The sequence below is a fragment of the Melospiza melodia genome, chromosome 13 (assembly GCF_035770615.1).
Source record: "Melospiza melodia melodia isolate bMelMel2 chromosome 13, bMelMel2.pri, whole genome shotgun sequence".
Lineage (NCBI taxonomy): Eukaryota > Metazoa > Chordata > Aves > Passeriformes > Passerellidae > Melospiza > Melospiza melodia.
In genome coordinates, this window is record NC_086206.1 from 13,843,703 (window position 1) to 13,863,724 (window position 20,022).

The 20,022-nt window shown below is 40.4% G+C and overlaps 1 protein-coding gene across 1 annotated transcript; it reads left to right on the forward strand.

Moving 5' to 3' along the window:
• Positions 1-1,164: 1,164 nt before the first annotated feature.
• Positions 1,165-19,493, forward strand: PLA2G15 (phospholipase A2 group XV). The gene is made up of 6 exons (XM_063167814.1): positions 1,165-1,346; positions 8,750-8,906; positions 10,299-10,417; positions 11,818-11,916; positions 12,313-12,537; positions 15,277-19,493. The coding sequence occupies exons 1-6, from the start codon at positions 1,211-1,213 to the stop codon at positions 15,786-15,788; spliced, it is 1,248 nt and encodes a 415-aa protein (XP_063023884.1). The 5' UTR covers positions 1,165-1,210; the 3' UTR covers positions 15,789-19,493.
• Positions 19,494-20,022: the final 529 nt, after the last annotated feature.

A 20,022-nucleotide genomic window follows, 5' to 3' on the forward strand; every position in this document is an offset into this window, starting at 1 on the left:
TCTTGTCCAGCCCATCAGCACAATCATTACTGACCATGAGCTGTGATTGCACTGGTTCCATTTTTTTCTCTATTTAATTTCTGCTTCTATGGATACCCTTCCTTGTTCCTCTCCACAGGCAGACACCCATCAAACGACCTGCACACCAAACAGAGCACGTAGCCCCTACTAACTGGTATTGCTGAAGCACTAAGGCTTATAACACTTCTGGTTCCAAATTACTGTAATTACAGGACAGCCTGTTCTTGTTACATGTATAAAGGTCTAATGATTTTTTTTCCTCTCAGTATTGCCAAACGCCTGATCCCAGGGATCCTCTGTACCAATTAGCTCCCGGGTGAGTTGGGTGTTGCCTGAAGTGCAGACATGCCCGTGAGCTCCTCTATCAGATGCCCAGTCCTTTGACCGTGTGACACTAATTCCCAGCTCTTCCAAGCACTTCGGCTTTCAACCATTCTGACCACGCCCCTTTTGCGCTACTTATTTTTAGACATGTTTTGCAGCAAACGCCCATTAACTTAGCTGTTAGATTTTCACGACCAAAGAACTGTAGATGTAATAATGAGAGACATCTCTGCTCCCTTAGCACATCTCCCTCCTTAGAGTGTTCTGCCGGCCCCAACAGAACGGGGGGCAGCTGTCCCTACCTGTCCGGAGCAGCAGTCTGTGCCTGCGGCCGGGGCCGCCACACTGACACGGCTTTCTGAGAGGGAATGGAGCTCCCACAGCCGGGGCCGCCACACTGACAGGGAACGAACTGCCACAGCCCGGGCCGCCACACTGACACGGCTTTCTGAGGGGGAATGGAGCTCCCACAGCGGGGGCCGCCTCACTGACAGGGCTTTCTGAGGGGGAATGGAGCTCCCACAGCGGGGGCCGCCTCACTGACAGGGCTTTCCCGGGGGGATGGAGCTCCCACAGCCGGGGCCACCACTCTGGCAGGGAACGAGCTCCTACAGCCGGGCCGCCACACTGACAGGGCTTTCCGCAGGAGGACCGAGCTCCCACAGCCGGGGCCGAGCGGCGGCCGCCCGGGCCCTCCGCGCTCGGCGGTGACGCGAGCGGGGGCGGACGCGAGCGGGGGCGGGCCCGGCGGGGCGGGCGGGCCCTTTTCTGGCCGTGCCGGGCGGCGGGGCCGCACTCCGGCCGGGCCGCAGCAGCCCCGGCGCAGCGGTGGCGGCTCCCGGCCCCGGGGTTATGCGCAGGGGCGATGTTCCTGCCGGCTGGCGCCAGGCTCCCGCGCTCCGGACGGAGCTCCTTCCTCAGCCTCTTCCTGCTGCTGCTGCTGTGTCCCGGTGGCGGGAGCGCGCCGCGCCGCCGGCCCGCGGGGCCGCCCGTGGTGCTGGGTAAGAGCCGGGGGGCGGCGGGGCGGGCACTGCGGGGCCGGGCTGAGCTGAGCTGAGCCCGCCGGCCCCGTTACCCACCCCCGGCGGGGGGGCCCGGGGCGCTGCGGGCTCGGCACGGCTGCGGGGAGCGCGCCCCGCCCGCCGCTGGCACTGCCCCGGCTCCGTGGGCGCCGCGGGTGCAGAGCCCGCACCGAGCGGCGGCTCCGACGCTGCTCCGGCGCTGGCAGCTCGGCCCGGCCCGGCCAGGCGGACGGAGCTCCGGGCTGGGGCTGCCTTGGCCTGGCAGCCGGAGGGGGACAGACAAGGCTCATTTTAACACGCATCGAGATCATTAAGTAACACCAGAGCATCCCTGCTTAAGTCTTTCCTCTCTAGGAACCTTTCGCGAAGAATGTGGATGGAGGAGTGATTGGGTGTTTCAGCAGTTGAATTACAAAATAAAAAAAAAAAAAAATAGGCGTTTCATCATATGACATGAAAAACGAGTATTTGTTACTGGCCTGTCGTTTCACCTGATAACACAAAATAATTTGTAGTGAATATGCAGATAATATTCGTATGCAAGTTAATAAGTAATACTTGTTAGTTTCTTTTTGTATCCATTGGTAATAAGATGTAAATAAATTTTAAATGTTTCGATAACTTGTCTACTGAAACTGTAGTTCTTAAGCATTCCAAGAAGCAAGTGCATTTAGTGACAGTAATGTCAGTAGCCAGTCCTGTGAATATATTCAGCATGTTGCATGTTCTTATCTTGATGGTCACAGGGGAAGAAAAACTAAGAAGATGGGAAAAGTGGCATGTTGTTCAGTTTCCATTTCTTGATAGTTATTTAGGCTCTGATGGTGACTTTGTTACTACTGTTACAAACTTCTGACTTATAAGGGCAAACTCTACCAGAGCATATTAAAAAATGTTCTTGTTATCTCAGGGCACAGTGTGTACAAATCCACAGTTCTTAGAAGGTCTCTGTACTGCCTGACAGGCTGTGGTTTGGAAGTAGAAACTACAGAAGGGCGTCCTAAGAGGCAGGAGTTGAAGCAGCAAGAATTCTTTGAATTCTGTCTGAGGAGGCTAGAAACAATCTTTTATGCCATCTTTCCACTCTGTGGTGCTGGATGTAGCAATAGGCCTTGGCACTTGCTCCAGTGCAAGCTTCCTGATGACAGAGATGTTTTAGTTGCTGATTTTATTGAACTTTATCTGGAAAGGAATCAAAGATTTAAAAGCAACTGGCAGAAAGGGTTACCGACTGTAGAAGTGTGGATTTACTACTGATGGATCTTCTGTAAGTATATATGTTCCCTCAGGATGGTTTTAAGAACTGTGGCTGACCTACATTTCCTGAAAAGACATTCTGGTAAACACTGTGTGGCTGAGCACATGTTCATCCGCAGTGCTTTACAACAGACTCTCTTGCTGTTACAGTGAATTTTCATCAAATGCTGCAGAACTTGTATCTCTCTTTTCTAGTCAGTCTCTGCATTTTAAAATTCCCTGGATTTTTTTGTTGCCCAGTTCTCCTCCTTCTTGCACTTGTGGCATGTTAAAATAAGCTTTTTAGGAATTGCTTTGATGAGGATGATGGAAGGGCTTATGAGAATCATTTAGGGAAGCATTCGAAGTGCTGGCTTAACACAGGTGTTTGGGGGAAGGGAGAAAAACCCACATCACCTGGATATACAAATGAAAAAGATATAGAGCTATAAGTCTGCATTATAGAAGCCTATACAAGCTTGTATAGGAGATGAATATGGAGCCCATACGAGGTAGGAATCCAGAGTTGATCCTCCTGATTTATCAGACTGGCATCCGGACTCCTAACTTCTCATGTAAGTTCATTTTTAAAATAAATTTTTATCTAACTTTGATCAGTTCTCATGATCAAAGCACTCCCTCTTGATCTGTTTGGAGGTTAACATGCCTCAGTAGAAAGGGGAATTAAGTTTGGTCACACTCTGTATGTGACAAGTTGGCCACCTGATCTTAAGGAATAAAGAGAGAAGAAATGCTGTTAAAAGGAATATTGTCAACATAGTGATCACTTCAGAAATGTTTTGGACCGAGGTGGTCACAAGACACAGTGTAGCTTGCTCTCAAACCTTTTGTGTAATGACCCCACTTTGCAGTTGCAATCTACTCTTACCCAAGTAACAGAGGGGAACTAGAGCAAAATCTTGCAAAATATGGAGTGTTGCTCATGTGTGGGTAACTTCTGTTCTGCTGCCCAGGTACTGACAAACTGCTGCTTTGAGGAGTCTCACACCTGAAAACAGCTGAGCTGCACGAAGACAGCCTTGTAACTCTTGGCCACAGCTGTGATGGCAGCAGCTCAGATTTGGGGAGCCCCCGCTGGCTCAGGTGCAAGGTGGCTCTGTGGAACAGCTGTGCCAGTCTAACAGCTCATTAGTGCTCACCCAGCTTTCCTTGTACCTGTTTGCTGGCCACTTTGTGCAGTCCTTTGTCTTGCTAAAGCATGAGGAAATAACCTGATGAGGAAGAAGTGATTAATTTTGTAGTTGAATTACTTTAATGGAGGAGCTGGCACAAGGAATGTGGAGAGTGGCACCACATGGCTTGGGTTAGGTTGCTTTTAAGCTGGTCTGTGCATAGTCGAGGTTCCTTAGGAGCAGGAGCTGCTCTGCCTGGAGCTGGTGTTCATTCATACCAAAGGAGCAACACCAGGGACCAAGTGCCACAGGTAGTAACTGACAGCAAAATACTGCAATGCAATTGCTTGGTTTTCTCTGAGAGGTAAATAAAAAAGTATTGAAGTATATTTACACAATAGTGACATTAGAGAAGAAGAAGTAGGTGAAAGTCAAAACCTTATTACAGAGCCTGCTTGAAGACCTGATATATAAGGCCCAGTTCTCATTAAAACCTAAGGTGATTGTCTCAGATTCCTTTCCCAAGTGTTTTTGGGGAAAAGGGGACTAATTATGGTACTGACATGCTTTTATGCCTTTTTTAAAGTGTTTTCTATTTAGCCAGAATGATGTAATCATACAGAAAAATCTTCTTTAAGAACCAAAATAACTCACTGAATGCTTCTGTTCTACTAAAAATGTATATTACATATATTCTGTGCAATCACTTCTGCATATCTGCTTTTATTTAGATGAACTGTAATTTTTTACCCTTCTCTTATCAGTTTGGTGATGTTCAACAGGCTTGTCTTTAATGCTAGTTTCAAGCAGTTTTTGTGGCTGTTCTTCATTCTCTGATACAGTCCATCAATAATCACTGCATACTATCTCGTGTCTTGGACATTTTTGGAGCTGGTAACCCATCCTTATAAGATCAGTGTCAGATGCACTGAACTCTTTACCTTTTACAGCTGACTCAACACTATAACTATATCAATGTTCTGATACCTTCTGCAAACAATTTGTTAGGTACTTGGCTAAAGTTTTCTAGAAAGACACCTAAATGAAGTTTGTTAATAATTGATTTACATGCAAAGGAGCCGTGCCTGTGAATTCCTGCTGACTGCTAATTGAGCTGTGTATGTTTGTATGGTCAGCTGGCTAGATGTCAGGAGTGATTTAAATGTTTATGCCTCATGTGATCCAAGGTATCTGGAAGTATCATGTGAGACGTTGTTTGCTTTCTTGTTCCTAATTTTAAACAAGGCCTTTTCTGTGGCAGTCTATGGAGTCTAGAGCTGCTTCAAGACATTCTCAGAGACCTGTAGTCAGAGTTTAAAATTAATTTTCCTGGGAAGTTGCTTCATTTTGCAGGAAGACTAATTTATAGAACCAAAGAGGCAACAGTTATTTGAGGAAATAATACTGGTTAAAAAGTTACAATAGTTGATAAATACCCAAAGGCATTTGCATTTCAGATAAAAGCAATAAAAAAGTACCAACTGCTGGCCCTCTTTTTTTCTTTTTCCCCTGCATGAAAAAATATCCTGGCTCCCCACCCTGTTATTAAATAGATGCCTTTTTTTTTTTTTTCCTAAGGATCCTCATATTTGGACATTTGTTGGATGATCTTTTTTCTTTGTTATCTGAGCAGTCTTAAGGCAAGTCACTTTTAGGGTGCAATTTGCTTCTTGTCTCTTGGTGGGAACTGTGAATCTGTCATTAAGACTTAAGGATAGTGATAGGAATGTGTCCTAAAGCTAATTACTGCAATTCACAGTCTATTACCTCTCTTAAACTCTAATGATATTTCTAAATGTGCTTTTCTTTACAGTTTAATCATATAAAAGCACATCCCAGAGGGAGATCTACTGGTTTTGTCAGGCCATATGAGACCAAAAAATTAGCCAAGGATACTATGAATATTGGAAGTAAATTTGGCTTACTGATGATTAGAGTGAGTTTTGTTGGGATTAGCATGTTTTTGAAAAAGGAGGATGTTCTAGAACTGATAAAACTCAAAATCTTATGGAAACACATTTTTCTGCTGAATAAGAAATCTAATTTTTCCAAATGTTGCAGTTCTGAAATCAACGGAGGAATTACACAGCTGCAAATTAGGGAAGCAAGGCACTGCTGAAGATCTTGTCTTGGACATCCGGTTTTAACTAGTGCTGATGTGTTTTGCAGAACTTCACAAACAAGTTATTTTGGGATCAGTTTGCAGACTTTAAAAAGAACTTTTAGAACTTTAAAGAACTCTCTTTAATATTTCCAGCAAAAAGGTTTAGGAACTGCAGATATTGGTAGATGAGAGGAGTAGAAAAATTGCATACAGATTACTCTGCCTGCAGGTCCATCCTCTGTATGGCCTGAAAGGAAAGGAAACATGTTTTTCTACTGCTTTCAAATTCCACCATAGAAAATTTAGAAAGCTATGTCCTTAACCTACAGAATTAATCTTCAGTGTGATATTTTTTAACCTGTTACTTATAAAAAACCACTAAGTAGTTCTCCAGCCAAAACGTAAATCATTAACACTGTTAAACTGGTTGGGTTGAAGGCTGAAGAGCTTGCATGTTTTTTTCCATAATCTCAAAATCAAAATTTTGTATTGTTTCCTATAGGTTCATCACAAAGCATCTTCAGTTTGCAAAGTAGACTTTAGAAAATAAAAGAGCCCTAAGGTGTGAGTGATAGTGATTAGTAACTTCACTGTTAATATGGAAATGTAAACATGACAAAAACATTTTTGTTAGTCCCTGCTTTACAAACAAACAGGCATCATACCTGTACATCAGAATTTATTTTTAGCTACAGTATTTGTCTTTGCACAGGTAGAACTTGTCCTTTATCTTCTGTTTAGAATTGAAAAAATTGCCGTTTTTCATCTTGTTTCTTATCATCCCTTGAGTAACATCAGTATGTCATGTTTTTCATCTTGTGTCCTGAATTGGACACAGGAGCAGAGCCTCTATCATCCAGAAGCTTGAAGATAAAATTTCTTAACTAAATGAAAGTTGCAGTTAATCTGAGATCATTCCATTAAGTCCGAGTGAGATTTTGTACAGTTTCCTGCTTTCAGTGCTTTGTTGATAGATGTATCTTGATTATAATCTGAAACTTCTTCAGCTGTGAGTTTTCCCTGCTCTGAGCAGGAGTGCTTGTGATTGATTGAGTGCAGTTTGGAAACCTCAGCAAGTTCTTCAAACTCTAATACCCCAGGTGTTTGTCTAAGTCTTTGAAGGGTGTCTTTGCTGGAAGAACTTTATTTTTACCCAAGGAAGTGAGATTTTAGGCTAGAACAAAATGTCACCCTTCTTTGTTTCGCGTTGAAACTGAAGACAAAATCAACCTGTTCTGTCCTTGGCAGGTCTGCTGCAGAAACTGGCCAGTCATGACAGATTGATATAAATAGAATTACATTCTGGTCCCTTTCCAATTAAAAGCACTGACAGGGCAGAGGCACGAGACTGGAACAAGTTGTTGCAGTAGTTTTCTAAGCAATTCCTCAGTAGGATTCTGTGAGGTTACAAGACTGAACTTCAGTAAACTCTTTCTAAGGTGTGATGCAATGCTGAAATCTCCCTTACTATGCTTTCCAGTATATCAGAGTCCTTGAAATATGACCTAAAATAAACTGTGGTCAGCTACTGGGCCTTTTAACGTTTCACTTAAGGTGACAAAAATAAAGCTCCTAAAAACCTAATGAGAAAGTAGAGGTAGTTAATAAAGAAATCCTGAGGTACATCTCATGGTGGAGCAAAACCTGCTGTGGTTGGAGGTTGTAAGAATGTGGTTATCTGAAGTTTTGGCCTTTTTCAGTTCTGCAATAACTTTTTTTCTAAAAGCACATCTGGTTTTCTGGTTAAATTAGGCATTCTGCTAAATGGTATTCTCTCTTTCCTTAAACCATTGCTAAGTACCAGTGTATTATAGAACTCAAACTGATTTGATTGCACAGTTTACTGGAGGATAGGGGGAACAAATGTGTGGGTAGACCTGCATTAAAAACTTCAAAACTAAACATTGATATGCACACCCTAAAAAGGGGGCTTTGTGGACCTGAAAGGAGTGGAGGGAACCTTTAAGAAGTGCCTAACTTCTAATTTTTTCTATTACAGAGAAACTTTTCAGTTACTGAAATGCTTTTCTCTTTCTGGTTCTTGAGGAAAAAATGCTAAGCATAACAATTTAAGAAGTTTCTCTGAAAACTTTGTGCTGAAAATTGTTAATGTTTGGTTAAGACTAATTCTAATTTGGGAAAGCGTTCATGTTTCCATCTAGGGTTTAAAAAATAATGAAGAATAAACCTTAGTCAAAGGAATACTGACATTTAGTATATGCCTTAAGAAGGTGCAAATAGCCAAGACCCTTTCCACCAAGTCTTACTCAGGTAAGGTATCCAAAGGAAAAAAGGTAACTGTTGTTGCCAAAACCTGAATGTAAAAGAGATAAAACTGCATTTTTACATTGTTAGCCAACCATGTCTTGTGTTGTAAAAGTCTGGTCTTATGTGAAGAAGGGAAGATAAGTAATATAAATCAATCTTTTACTTTTTACATTTCTAATGTCAAATTGATAGTTTGCAGGCAGCCATTTAAAGAGAAGAAAATGGTGTAGTTGTGGTGCTCTGGAAAAAAAGTTCTTGCAGAAAGATTCAGTCTGTACTTGGAAACCCAGATCAGTTTGATGATGTCCTACACAATCTTTTTTTTTTCATGCCTATGGCCTTACATGCTCCTTTATAGTCTGCTCTTTGAAGTTAGGAGCTGTTCATCCAGAATCATTCTACATGTTGGTTTCTCAGGTAATGAGCTTTGAAAGTATATAAATATTTTCAGTGGAAAATGTATATGTAGTACCTTCTTATGTAGTATTTGTTCTCCAATTACAAAACCTGATGGTGTCTCTGGGTGCAGTGATGATGCACATAAGGGCTACAGTATTTAGCTGTGTATACTGCAATAGAAAATGTTATATGCTTTAATTAACTGTCTCCTTTTTACATCTCTCTCTCTTTATATTTTTCAGTTCCAGGGGACTTAGGTAATCAGTTGGAAGCAAAGTTAGATAAGCCATCAGTGGTGCACTATCTCTGCTCTAAGAAGACAGACAGTTATTTTACACTCTGGCTGAATCTGGAATTGCTTCTGCCTGTCATCATTGACTGCTGGATTGATAATATCAGGTAAGAGCAGAAATGTTGCTCTTTGCAGTTCCATCCTTTCCATAGGTTGACATGCAGAATGGCTGCCTTTAAATTACTTTTCTGATTCAAGAGCAGTGAAAGGAATGACTTGGAGTTCTGCTGGGTAAGCTAACAGGATGGGTCTGAGGATGCAGCTCTGTTTCATCTCAAGTGGCTGTAATTGCTGATGAGGAGCAGAGGCTCTCTTAATTTCTTCCCCTTTCTCTTCTACCAGTGACTCAGTGTAGGTTTGAGCACTTGTTAGACTCCTCTATGGCCCTTATCTCAAGGAGGTGGTTTTCTTCTCTTTTTTTTTTTTTTTTTTTTTTTTTTTTTTTTTTTTTTTTGCCAAGCAATAGGACAAGAGGAAATGGGCAGAAACTGATGCACAGGAAGTTCCAGCTGAAATATTTTGGTTTTAAGAATTGCCTAATTTAAAGCTTTCATGTTATTTCCAATCTGTTTTTATTAGTGTTCCTGTAAATTAATATAAATATATGTATGAAAACAAGATATAATTAGCTGGTGCAATTAAAAACTATTGTGTTGGCATTTTGCTCTTTTATGAATGTACTGAGCTGTTGCCAAGTAATCTGCTTTGTCTTGTCCTGTGCCTTATGGATTAGAGATTTTTGTTAAGAGATTTGTGCATCAGTTTAGATTCTTAGACTCCATCTAGGAGCAAGAACTTGCATTCAGAAATGGCAATTGTATTGATATGGTACTAAAAACAAACCAACCCCCAACTGTAATAACAGGGATGATTAAAGAAACAAACTCCTGACTCAATGCTCCAGATTCCTCACATCCTAAGTTGATTTGAAAAGTATTTACACAACATTCAATACCTCAATGTGTTTACTGAGGTGCTAGTTGTCATTAGTCAGGAAATAAAGTATTCCCTTATGCTGGTATGGGTGTTTCTAGTTAAATAGAAATTCATTATTTTTAGGTAGGTTAATATTTTTGATGTCTGATTTAATAGGTATTTTCTGTCCTAGTGCCACATTCCTATGCTCTTCATAAGTTTTTCCATTTTGTGGCTCAATGCAAAGTCAAATGGTGTAGAACTATATAAAGAAGCTGATATTTTAAAGATGAAGTTCAGTTGCACTTTCATATGCTCAGTTTTACAGAGACAAAAAGTTTTAGGTTCTGCACCATGAAGCATTGAAGTAATTAAAGTAATTGTTTGCACTGTATGATCTCTTAGCCATGAGAGTACTCTGATCATGTCTGCTTGGGTTGGGTTTTTTCCTCCTTCTGAGTAACAGCACTTAAAGTTCTTGTACTGCACTCAGAATGTAAGACCCAGTGTAATTGAGGGTTGTCATGTGGCAATAAAACATGGTTCATGGCTTTTTTCATTGTTTTCCTTCCCCTCCTCCCCAGGCTGGTGTATAATCGAACAAGTAAGATCACAAAACCACCAGATGGGGTGGATATCAGAGTGCCAGGCTTTGGGCAGACGTTTTCCTTGGAATTTCTTGACCCAAGTAAAAGGAGTGTTGGTATGTACAAGCTGTGTCTGGCGTGCTTTGTCACTTGCAGGGTTTTTCTCGTTTGTCTTTATGCAACAAGCTCCTGAAATGTGATTTCAAATCACTTGGCTTTTAAGAGTTTTCATTGCATTGTATTGTTTCATTTGTTGCGTGGCCTGACAGATTGAGACAAGAAGATTCCATGGTATTTAGTCAAATCTAAGTTTGGTGGATGAAATCTGAGTAGGCATATTGAGGACAGATGCTTTCTGAAAATGAGATGGGTTGAGTAGAAAATTCTGTGACAGAAGCTTGACAAGCAAAACTGAAATAAAAGCATGAGTTCTGAGTAAGCTGTTCTTTGGGTTAATTGGTTTGGGAGATATGGTACCACAATGTGTAGCTCCTTGTATTTTGCTGGTGTCAGAATAATTGTATAATTGCATTTGTGCTGCAAAAGATTTCTGCATTCATGTGTTGGCAGGTTTTTTGTTTGATGCTTTTGTAGAAGTCATGTTTCAGAAAACTCTGAGTTTGATAAGCTTCTGTGAATTGTTCACTGTGGCTGAAGACTGGAGGAGTTGAATAGTCAGTAATGGACTGAGCTTCACCAGCTGCATTGCATGGATCTGTTCTTTGAGGGCAGTGATGTGCTTAATGATCTGCACTAGGTCACTCTTACACCATGATTCAATTCTCCACTTGAGGGGACAGTATGATAAACATTCAAGACTAACAAATGAGGTTCTGCTCAAAATTTAAACATGGCTCTCATGTTCAGTAGACTGTTCTGATGCGTTTAGTCGTGGTAATACTTAAATCCCACATGTCAAACCTTGTATTAAGTAACATCTTTCAATATTCAGTCTGCAGCTATTTCCCTTTCTGCTATTACAGCTTTATCTTCAATTACTTAAGTCTTAGTCCACTACCCCAGAGATAAAAAAAGTTTTGGGGTAGTTTCTGGAGTTCTGCCCTAGGGTATATAATAAGCATTTGTTTCCAAGAATAAATGTTGAAGTCCAGGCCAACTGTTACTCCCTACCTGTTGTCAATTTGTAATCAACAAAAGCTATGACTCTGAAAACCCCTCAGAAATTATTATCTTGCAGTTCAAGGGTAAACTTTCCTCTGCTGAGTAAAATTTATCCACTTTGTGTATGCTACATTTGGCTGCCAAAAGGTTTGAGAGGTCAGCCATCTAGTAAGGTTTAGTGGTGATATTCTCTCGATTTTGGGGGATAGTGAGCATAACTCATTTTGTTTAATATGTATGCAGCTTTCTAGATTGTTAAAGGCAAACTGCAGATTTAGTGTGTACATATGGTGTCACAGATACTGCCTCTGGAACATGTTTTGCAGTAGTGGCTGACAGCTGCTTCTCACACTAACCTTGTTACTCTTCTGTTTCTCTTATCTGATATTTACAGGAAGTTACTTTTATATGTTGGTGCAGAGTTTAGTAGATTGGGGCTACAAACGTGATGAAGACGTAAGAGGAGCACCTTATGACTGGAGAAAGGCACCAAGTAAATAATATACTGTTACTTTAATGAAATGTTGACTCTCCTAGCCAGCAAAAATTGAATCACTTCTCTCATCCTTCACAATCTAAAAACTTAGTTTTGTTTAGTTCTCAGGACCAGGGTACTCCTGGATACAAATTCAAGCTCAGTGTTGTGGTTTCGTTTTTTTTTTTCTTTAAACAACTTGCTACTTAAAATTTGCTTAAAACCAGAAAAAAACAACAGAAAAAACCCATTTCAGCAAAGTATGAAAAACCCCCAACCCTCCCATTCAATATTGAAATTTCTAAGTCTGCATTATTAATTCTGCAGACAGTTCAACACCATTATTTAAAAGCTTGTTTTTAAAGCTCAGCATTCCCAATTAAGAACTCTCACTGTGTAATGTGTGTATTTTAGATGAGAATGAAGACTATTTTGTGGCGCTTCGCAAGATGATCGAGTTGCTGTACGAGCAGTATGGGAGCCCTGTTGTGCTGATTGCCCACAGCATGGGGAACATGTACACCCTCTACTTCCTGAACCGCCAGCCCCAGGATTGGAAGGACAAGTACATCAAGGATTATGTGTCATTAGGTGCTCCGTGGGGGGGAGTGGCCAAAACTCTGCGTGTGCTGGCCTCAGGTGGGTAATTTGAGGCTTTGCCCTGTGCTGTGTGTAGTGCACAGTGCTAACGAGGCTGTGGACTGTGGGACTGCAGGATAAGAGTTTAAGGTACCATGAAGGGAAAAATACTTTTTTGTAAGCAATAACAACTAGGTGTTTCAAGCCCTGCAACCCAACTGTTATCTTTCATGCTTGTGGGGGTGGACTGAGATTTCCCACATCCTGTAACCAGGAGCTTTCTCCCTTCTTGACCTCTCCTGACCTTTTTCAGCAGATTGTTGTGTTGTCTGCTGTTTGGCCCGATGCCTTCCCTTTCTGTCTCTTCTGCCACCAGCCAGATTGATCTCTGTTCAGTACTGCAAAGCTACCAAGGACTTCAGAACATTCAGCAGTTTCCTTTGATTAAAGATCACGCAGCTGCTTGAGGTTAATGTTAAAGGAAATTTGTAGAGATGGTGGGGAACTTGTGTTCAGTGTTAATGTCAGGTGAAAATTGTAACTCTGCAGATTAGGAAAGTGAATCTTTGAGGTCTTGGGTTTACCACACTGGATATGCCAGAGACTAAAACCAAAAAAATTGAAAAAAGCAGCATAATGTATTTCACTAAGTAACTGAAAATGACTGATGGAAAATGTTCACTTACCCATCATGTGATACCATAATTGCATCATGTGCTTTGATATTTAGTTCTCAATGTTTCTGGCTTGGTTTTGTAGCTTGTTTCTGACTTGTTAGCTTTGGATATCCACTGTCTTCTTCCTAATCAAAGCTGACATCAAAAATTGGACTTCATCAAAATGCAAAACACACAGCAAGAGTCAGCCATGCATGGACAGAGCAAAGAATACTTTGCTTAGCAAAGGCATTTGATTCTGAACAGTAGTGCACTACTCCATTACTAATTAGAAAACTTGACTCAATACAAACATCCAATTTACACATTGTTAAAGCTGTTGAAATGTCACTGTAAAAATTTAATTCCCTTTTCCCACAGACTTTGTCTGACATGCTTGATACAGAAATGGCAAGAAGTGAAGAATGTTATCACCCTCATAAAATTACACTATTATATTTCATAGTCCCTTATCTCTGTTGGATTAAACTTTTCTGCTTCATACCTTGTCTACACTTTATAATGCATCTCAAGCAAAGTGGCTAATTCTACTAATGCATAATGAATAACTGAATTTATACTAAAATATAGTCAGTCATCTTTTAATCTGTGTATCTGTTGTACTAAACTTCTATGTTTTGGAGCAGAAATTTGAGAACCATGTGGGAAAATTACATGGGCAAACATAATATCAGAATGTACAGGTTAAGCTGTTTCTGTCTCAAATATCTGTAGTAAAGCACCACCATCAGCCCTTGGACTGCATTAGTCCATTTAAGAGTTTCTAAAATTATTAGGGTTAGTATGCTGAAGAATTGTAGCTTTAAAGGAAAATACTGCATTTCAGCAGGAAAGACAAGGCACTCTATGAATGCATTCTTTCTGCTCCCATTCCTGTTTATAATATGTGATGCCAGGAACTTCATGTCAAATCCAGCTGTGTTATCAAAGTGGTAAACAGTACACAGGTGGAATTGTTTTCTGGAAATTTCTGTGATACTTTCAGCTACTTGTACATGAGCTTTGCTGTATCCCACTATAGTGGGCAAAGACACAAAGCTCACAGTGGTTTGTTTCTATTTTTAATGTGTTGAAAAGTTGAAATATTAGCAGTGTCTTCCTTACATCTAAGGTTTTGATGTGTCTGCTGACTTAAATGTGATGTTGGCCATCGTGTACTTCTTCACTTACGAGAAAAGTAAAGGATTTGAGAAGCACTTTGTGAGAGTTCTGTAAGAGAAGGCTGGGATAGTCAGGTTCTGTGTTTGATTATTCTGCTGGAAATAAATCTTGTACACATTCTTTTCATTGTTCAGTTCAGAACTTGGGCTTTCTTTGCTGAAAGCTGCCAAGCAGTGTTCAGTAACTTAGCAGTGAGAGTGCACAGTGAAGTTGTTACACCACACAGTATCATGAGACCCATTTTTCAGGACCTTTGTGATTCTTGCTGTGCATTTGAATTTCCTTTATCTCTTTCAGACTAGCTATGTCTCCATATAGTCCTCCTAAAGATGGCATTACTGTGCTTTGTTTCTCCTTGCTGAAGCAATAGTGCCACCCCATGGAATTGAAATACCACCCAAGTATATTTTTCTTTGAAGAGTGGTTTCAGTTGCAGCATTCCAATTTTTATGGCATGGTTGACCTGGACCACTACATGCTGTAACCACCTGGATCTAATAATGGAAAATAAAATTCAAAGTTCAGCTGACAAAAGAATTGAGATGTGACAGCCACTGTGATAATGAAAAAAAAAAGGAATATAAATTTGTGTTTGTCTCAGTTTTTTTTTTTTTAAGTAATCACTGTAATTAGTAAGCAGCTTTTGATTTTGTGAAGATGGAAGAACAATTGTTAAAATATGCAGAAAGGTGCATATAAATTATCCTTTAATAATGTGTTAGTTTAAGCCATTTGTTTCAGTCATTCATCAACTCATATTTAAATCTTAGAAGTTATTAAAAGTCAGTTTGCAGAAGTTAATTTACGGGACAATCATAAATGAGGAAAAACTTTTCAAATTGTCACTGTAAGCCAGGGGAACAAACTTGTTCATGTTATCACCATGAGTGCTAGTAATTGTTACTGATTAAGATTGATGTCTTGCTTTCTGGATAATGAAATTCTGCTTTTTTTCCCTAAGGTGACAACAACAGAATCCCTGTTATCAGTTCCCTCAAGATCAGAGACCAGCAGAGATCAGCAGTTTCCACGAGTTGGATGCTGCCCTACAACTACACGTGGCCTCCAGACAAGGTGTTTGTGAGCACCCCCACAGCCAACTACACACTGAGGGATTACTGGAAGTTCTACAGGGACATTAACTTCGAGGATGGCTGGCTGATGAGGCAGGACACGGAGCCCCTGGTGTACGCCATGACCCCGCCCGGCGTGCGCATCCACTGCCTCTACGGCACGGGCGTGGAAACCCCCGACTCCTTCCACTACGAGAGCTTCCCTGACAGGGAGCCCAAGATCTTCTACAGCGATGGGGATGGTACAGTGAACTTACAGAGTGCCTTGCAGTGTAGAAAGTGGGTGCACAGGCAAGAACAGGAAGTGGTGATGCTTGAGCTTGCAGGAAATGAGCACATTCAAATGCTGTCCAATGAAACCACGATCTCCTATGTGAAAAAGCTGCTCTTTGAGTTGTGATAACCTTGTGTTGATAGTTATTTTCCTCACCTGTGATGCCTTCCCTTAAATATGGGGAAATGCCTTTTAATCCCTTGATACTTAGATATTTGAATTATTTATTTTGCTTTTTTAAAAGGTTGTTTTCAATTTGCTTGGTATTCTAAATGATTGTTTGTCTCTGATTTGTGTTCATGATGTTTCATAATATTTTCACATTCTGAAAATTTTGTCAAATATGCATTTTGGTGCCTCTGGTGTTGTGTCCAATGGTCATACAGACTTTCATTTGGAGACTGTGCAGCCCCTTGCACGTGCCACATGGAGTTATAGATCCCAGAGTTCCTTTGTGTGGTCTTTGCAGTTTTGGAGTGGAAGGCTAGGAAGGATGGCAATTTTGGATGCCCAAGGGAATGATATTAACAATTTGGCAAACACAGTAAGCATTTTAAAAGGTCTTGCATATTCTGATCCACAGTTCCCAGTGGATTAGTTTGTAAATGTGCATATCTACTAGGGAAAATAGGGAAGAGGTCTGCCTGGAACTGTGCTACCATTGTAATCCAGACTTTTATTTATTACAGCCTGTGGGGGGGAAAGACAGATGTGTGAATTACTTGAAGCTTCTTTATTAGGTGCCCTACTGGGTTATTTTAGAAAGAGGAAATGGTTTGCTCATCAACTTCTAGAATCCCTGATCACATACAGTCTGGAGTCTGAGGAGTTCTTAGCCTGTGCTTTATTTCTCAGTGAGGGAATGAAGCTAAACTGTGGTTGGTGCTTGTAATAACTTGGAGCAGTGTGGAGTAGCACACCAATCAAAGCTAATTGAATACTGGCAATCTCTAAGGTATAGAATTGCATTTCTGGGTGGAAAACAACCTCCTGTGGTGGAAATGATAATGGATGGTAGGCAGTATTTAAAGAAAAGTGAACTTCTGAAATAGAGTGGGGAATGAAAACCAGTATAGAATATAAACCTTGTTCTCAGTCAAATACTCTGGCTCTGATCCAGTTATCTGACTAAGCAGTGACTGGATCAACATTGCATTCCACTGAAAAGAAATTTTTTGCTTTAGGACTAAAAGTAATTTCCCATAGATTACAAGTTTCATTTTTGCTGTTTGAAGAAGCTGGGACATGTGGTTCCTTAAGTGTTTCTATAAACTGCTGAACACGCAGTTCTGTAATTTCCTACAGTGTTGTTCTACTCAATGTTAAAATAGTTATTTCAACTCTGAACTCCACAGAAGTTCAGGTCTAAAGGCCATCATATCTACCACCCTGATTACAGATGTCCTGTTGGAGAAATAGTTATACTCAAAAATTTTCTCTTGCTTGCTTTAAAACAAATCACCCAGTTAGACCGCACTTAGTTTTCTAAAAACACAGCTTGGAATGCTTTCAAAATGCTAGGTTCTCCAAGAAAAATATTTTAAGAGTTGCAGAAACTCATCAAACTATTAAGGATTTGTTACTTAAGAAACTGAATTTGTCTAAAGGCTAAAGTTTTAACTCTTTTGGTAGCATGCCTAAAATGTTTTCTGCCACTGGACATATCAATAAGATCTGTTGAACTGACGAGCTTGAACTCCTGCTATTGTAGAATGGAATCAGGAGGTAGTTTTAAGACTTTAGTTTTAATTCAGAAATCTTTTGTTTATTCAAAAAAATTAGAACTAGAGTCATCACCAAGCTGATTATCTTACTAGGTTTTAACTTCCTTATGTAGCTTTGTTTCCCCCTCTGCATTTTTTCCTAGTGCTTATGTTGAGGGAGTGTAGACGTTTTCCTGATTTTTAAAATAGATCATCAATCTTGTCCTCACTTGTCCAGGACCCTATAGTCCAGCAGCAATATTGCCTAGACTTTTCCAGAGTAAGTACTGACTTGTCCACAGCCTTTGCAATGTGTAACTGCTGCGATTGGAAAAAAAAAACCCAACAAAAAACCCCACAACCAGTCAACTTAAACAATCAATCCCCACAAAAGAAGAAGTCCTACAACAGCAAGGAGGGAGAAAAAAGCCAACTCGACCCCTCCTTCAAAAAATCCCCACAGAAATTGCCCTTTAGCCAAGTGATCTATTTTATGCAGGGCTTGTCAGCTGGATAAGCTTCAGGCTTATGTTCCAAGACTGCTCGAAGATGATAAAGCTCTTCCTTGGTCTGACTCAATTTTTGAATAAATGGCTATCTGAATAAATTACAGAAAACATATAATCACAATCTGTGTTTCTTGCTGAAGGAGAATGCCTGTTAATAAGCACTGGATTGAGTGGAGCTGGAGGCTCTATTGCAGGATACCAACATAGACATCAAGGGCTGAAAAATGAGAAAACAATGTAGGTAAACAATTCTTAACCTGATCTGGAGAATGTTTGTAAGATTCATTTGGATCCTTACCCATTAATCAATAGCATTTTCAGTCTCCTAGCAAGAATTTAGCTGCAGGGTTTTTTGTGATTTGAAGTTCCAAAATACATTATTCAAAAAATGCTTGGGCTCTTTTCTTTAGTACTTTTAAAATACACTTTTTGTGACCCAAAAGAAGAAAAAAGCACAACTTTTTTATTATTTTCTAATTTTGGCAACCTAGTACAGTTTCTGAGATTAGTTGGCTGTATCTTTTAAACTGAAGATTTCTATACCAGTTTTCTGTTACTAGAAAAGCCTTGTGGTAGTTAATGTGGTAAAATGAAGCTGAAGGTTTTTCGAGGCTTTTATTTGTTTGTTCTGCTGTTTGTCACTATAAAGCCTTGTTGTACTGTTGTAAAGAAATGTGTGTACCTGAATCCTAAGTACTGTGTAAGAGCAAGCACAGCACCTCTGGTGTTCTTTGATTGCTTGTGGTGCATCTGCAGGATGGAGTTTTATGTCCAGAAAGTGTGGGGTCGTTTTTCCCCCTTCCAAATGATCATCAGCCCTTTCATTTGCAGTTTCTTGTATGTTAGGATGCAGTTCTCACTGAGAAGTGAATGCATTATTCCAGTTGCTGAAGTGGAAGCCCTGCACTGTGTGAGGAGTGGCTGCTCTCTGAGCAGATCCTCTGCAGGGGCAGCACTGAGCACTGCTGTCAGACCTGCTGCAGCCACGGGCTCTGAGCTGTCTCCATTCCTGTGGGGAGGGAGGTCTGAAAAATATATTTTGTGAGAATGTGGCACTTTGATAAGAGGATTAACTCAGGTGCTTTGCCACACTGCACAGCTGAAGTGTCTGAATTCACTAATGTACCTTTGTTATACCTAAAGCATTAATTATGTGTCTCTTTCCATAATTTTTACTTAGTTTTATTCTTCCAGGATATTTTCAGAAACCAAAACTAGTCTTGAGGACCAAATGTGTTTCTTATTTTTGGCAACTTGTATAGACAATGCTGAAGAAGCTTTCAGCTGTCATTGTAGTACTTCTGAAAAGGTTCAGAGTCACTATGTGATTTGTACAAAAGCAGAAAGCTTCGCTAACTAGCAATAATTGCAAAGGACTTGCAGACCAAAGGAAGGAATGTTTGGTATTAAGGTAATTCTTGGAGCACAGTGTGTTCAAGGCCCTCTTAAATTCAGGGAATGTTTGGCAGTGACTTTGCTGCTCTACACTAACCAGTATTTTGTACAGAACATATTCTGAGGCCTGGCATTTTATATGTTCTTGTGTATGAATGTGTTCAATAGATTTTGAATATTTTATTGTCAAATTTGATAATATAATAAAGTTGATCTAATACTGATTGTCTCCTGTTGTGAATAATGTGCTGTCTCAGTTCTCAGAGGAAATGAAAACTTGGTGCTGTTTTTCTTCTCTAGAGATGATTGGTGGCTCTCACAGTAATTCTTTCTTAATCTCCCAAATGCACCTACTGTCCTGTGGTACATTTGGAGTTCACTGTTAATTGTTCTTGAATTTATGGAGGTGTGGGATTGAGTCTACTCAATTTCTTTTTGCTTGCATCTTGCTTGTCTTGTGTTAAAAAAACGTTCTCAGGTTGCCTTAGCTCTGCTCAGGTAATTATTTTGAGATTAGTTCCTCAGTCATGAAGTGTTTTAAATGTCTGCAGCTCCTTTATGGTGTTGGTTTCCAAACTGACCACAAACCCATGGATGATGACCATACAGTTTTATAGTTGTATGAAACAATCTTTTTCCAATTAGAAATAGTGCATTGTGGCTCTTAAGAAACTGTAATGCTAGGCAGTGGTTCTGTGAGCATCTGGGGTTTTTCTAAGGTGATAATGACTGTAACACCAGTAGAGTTTTAGT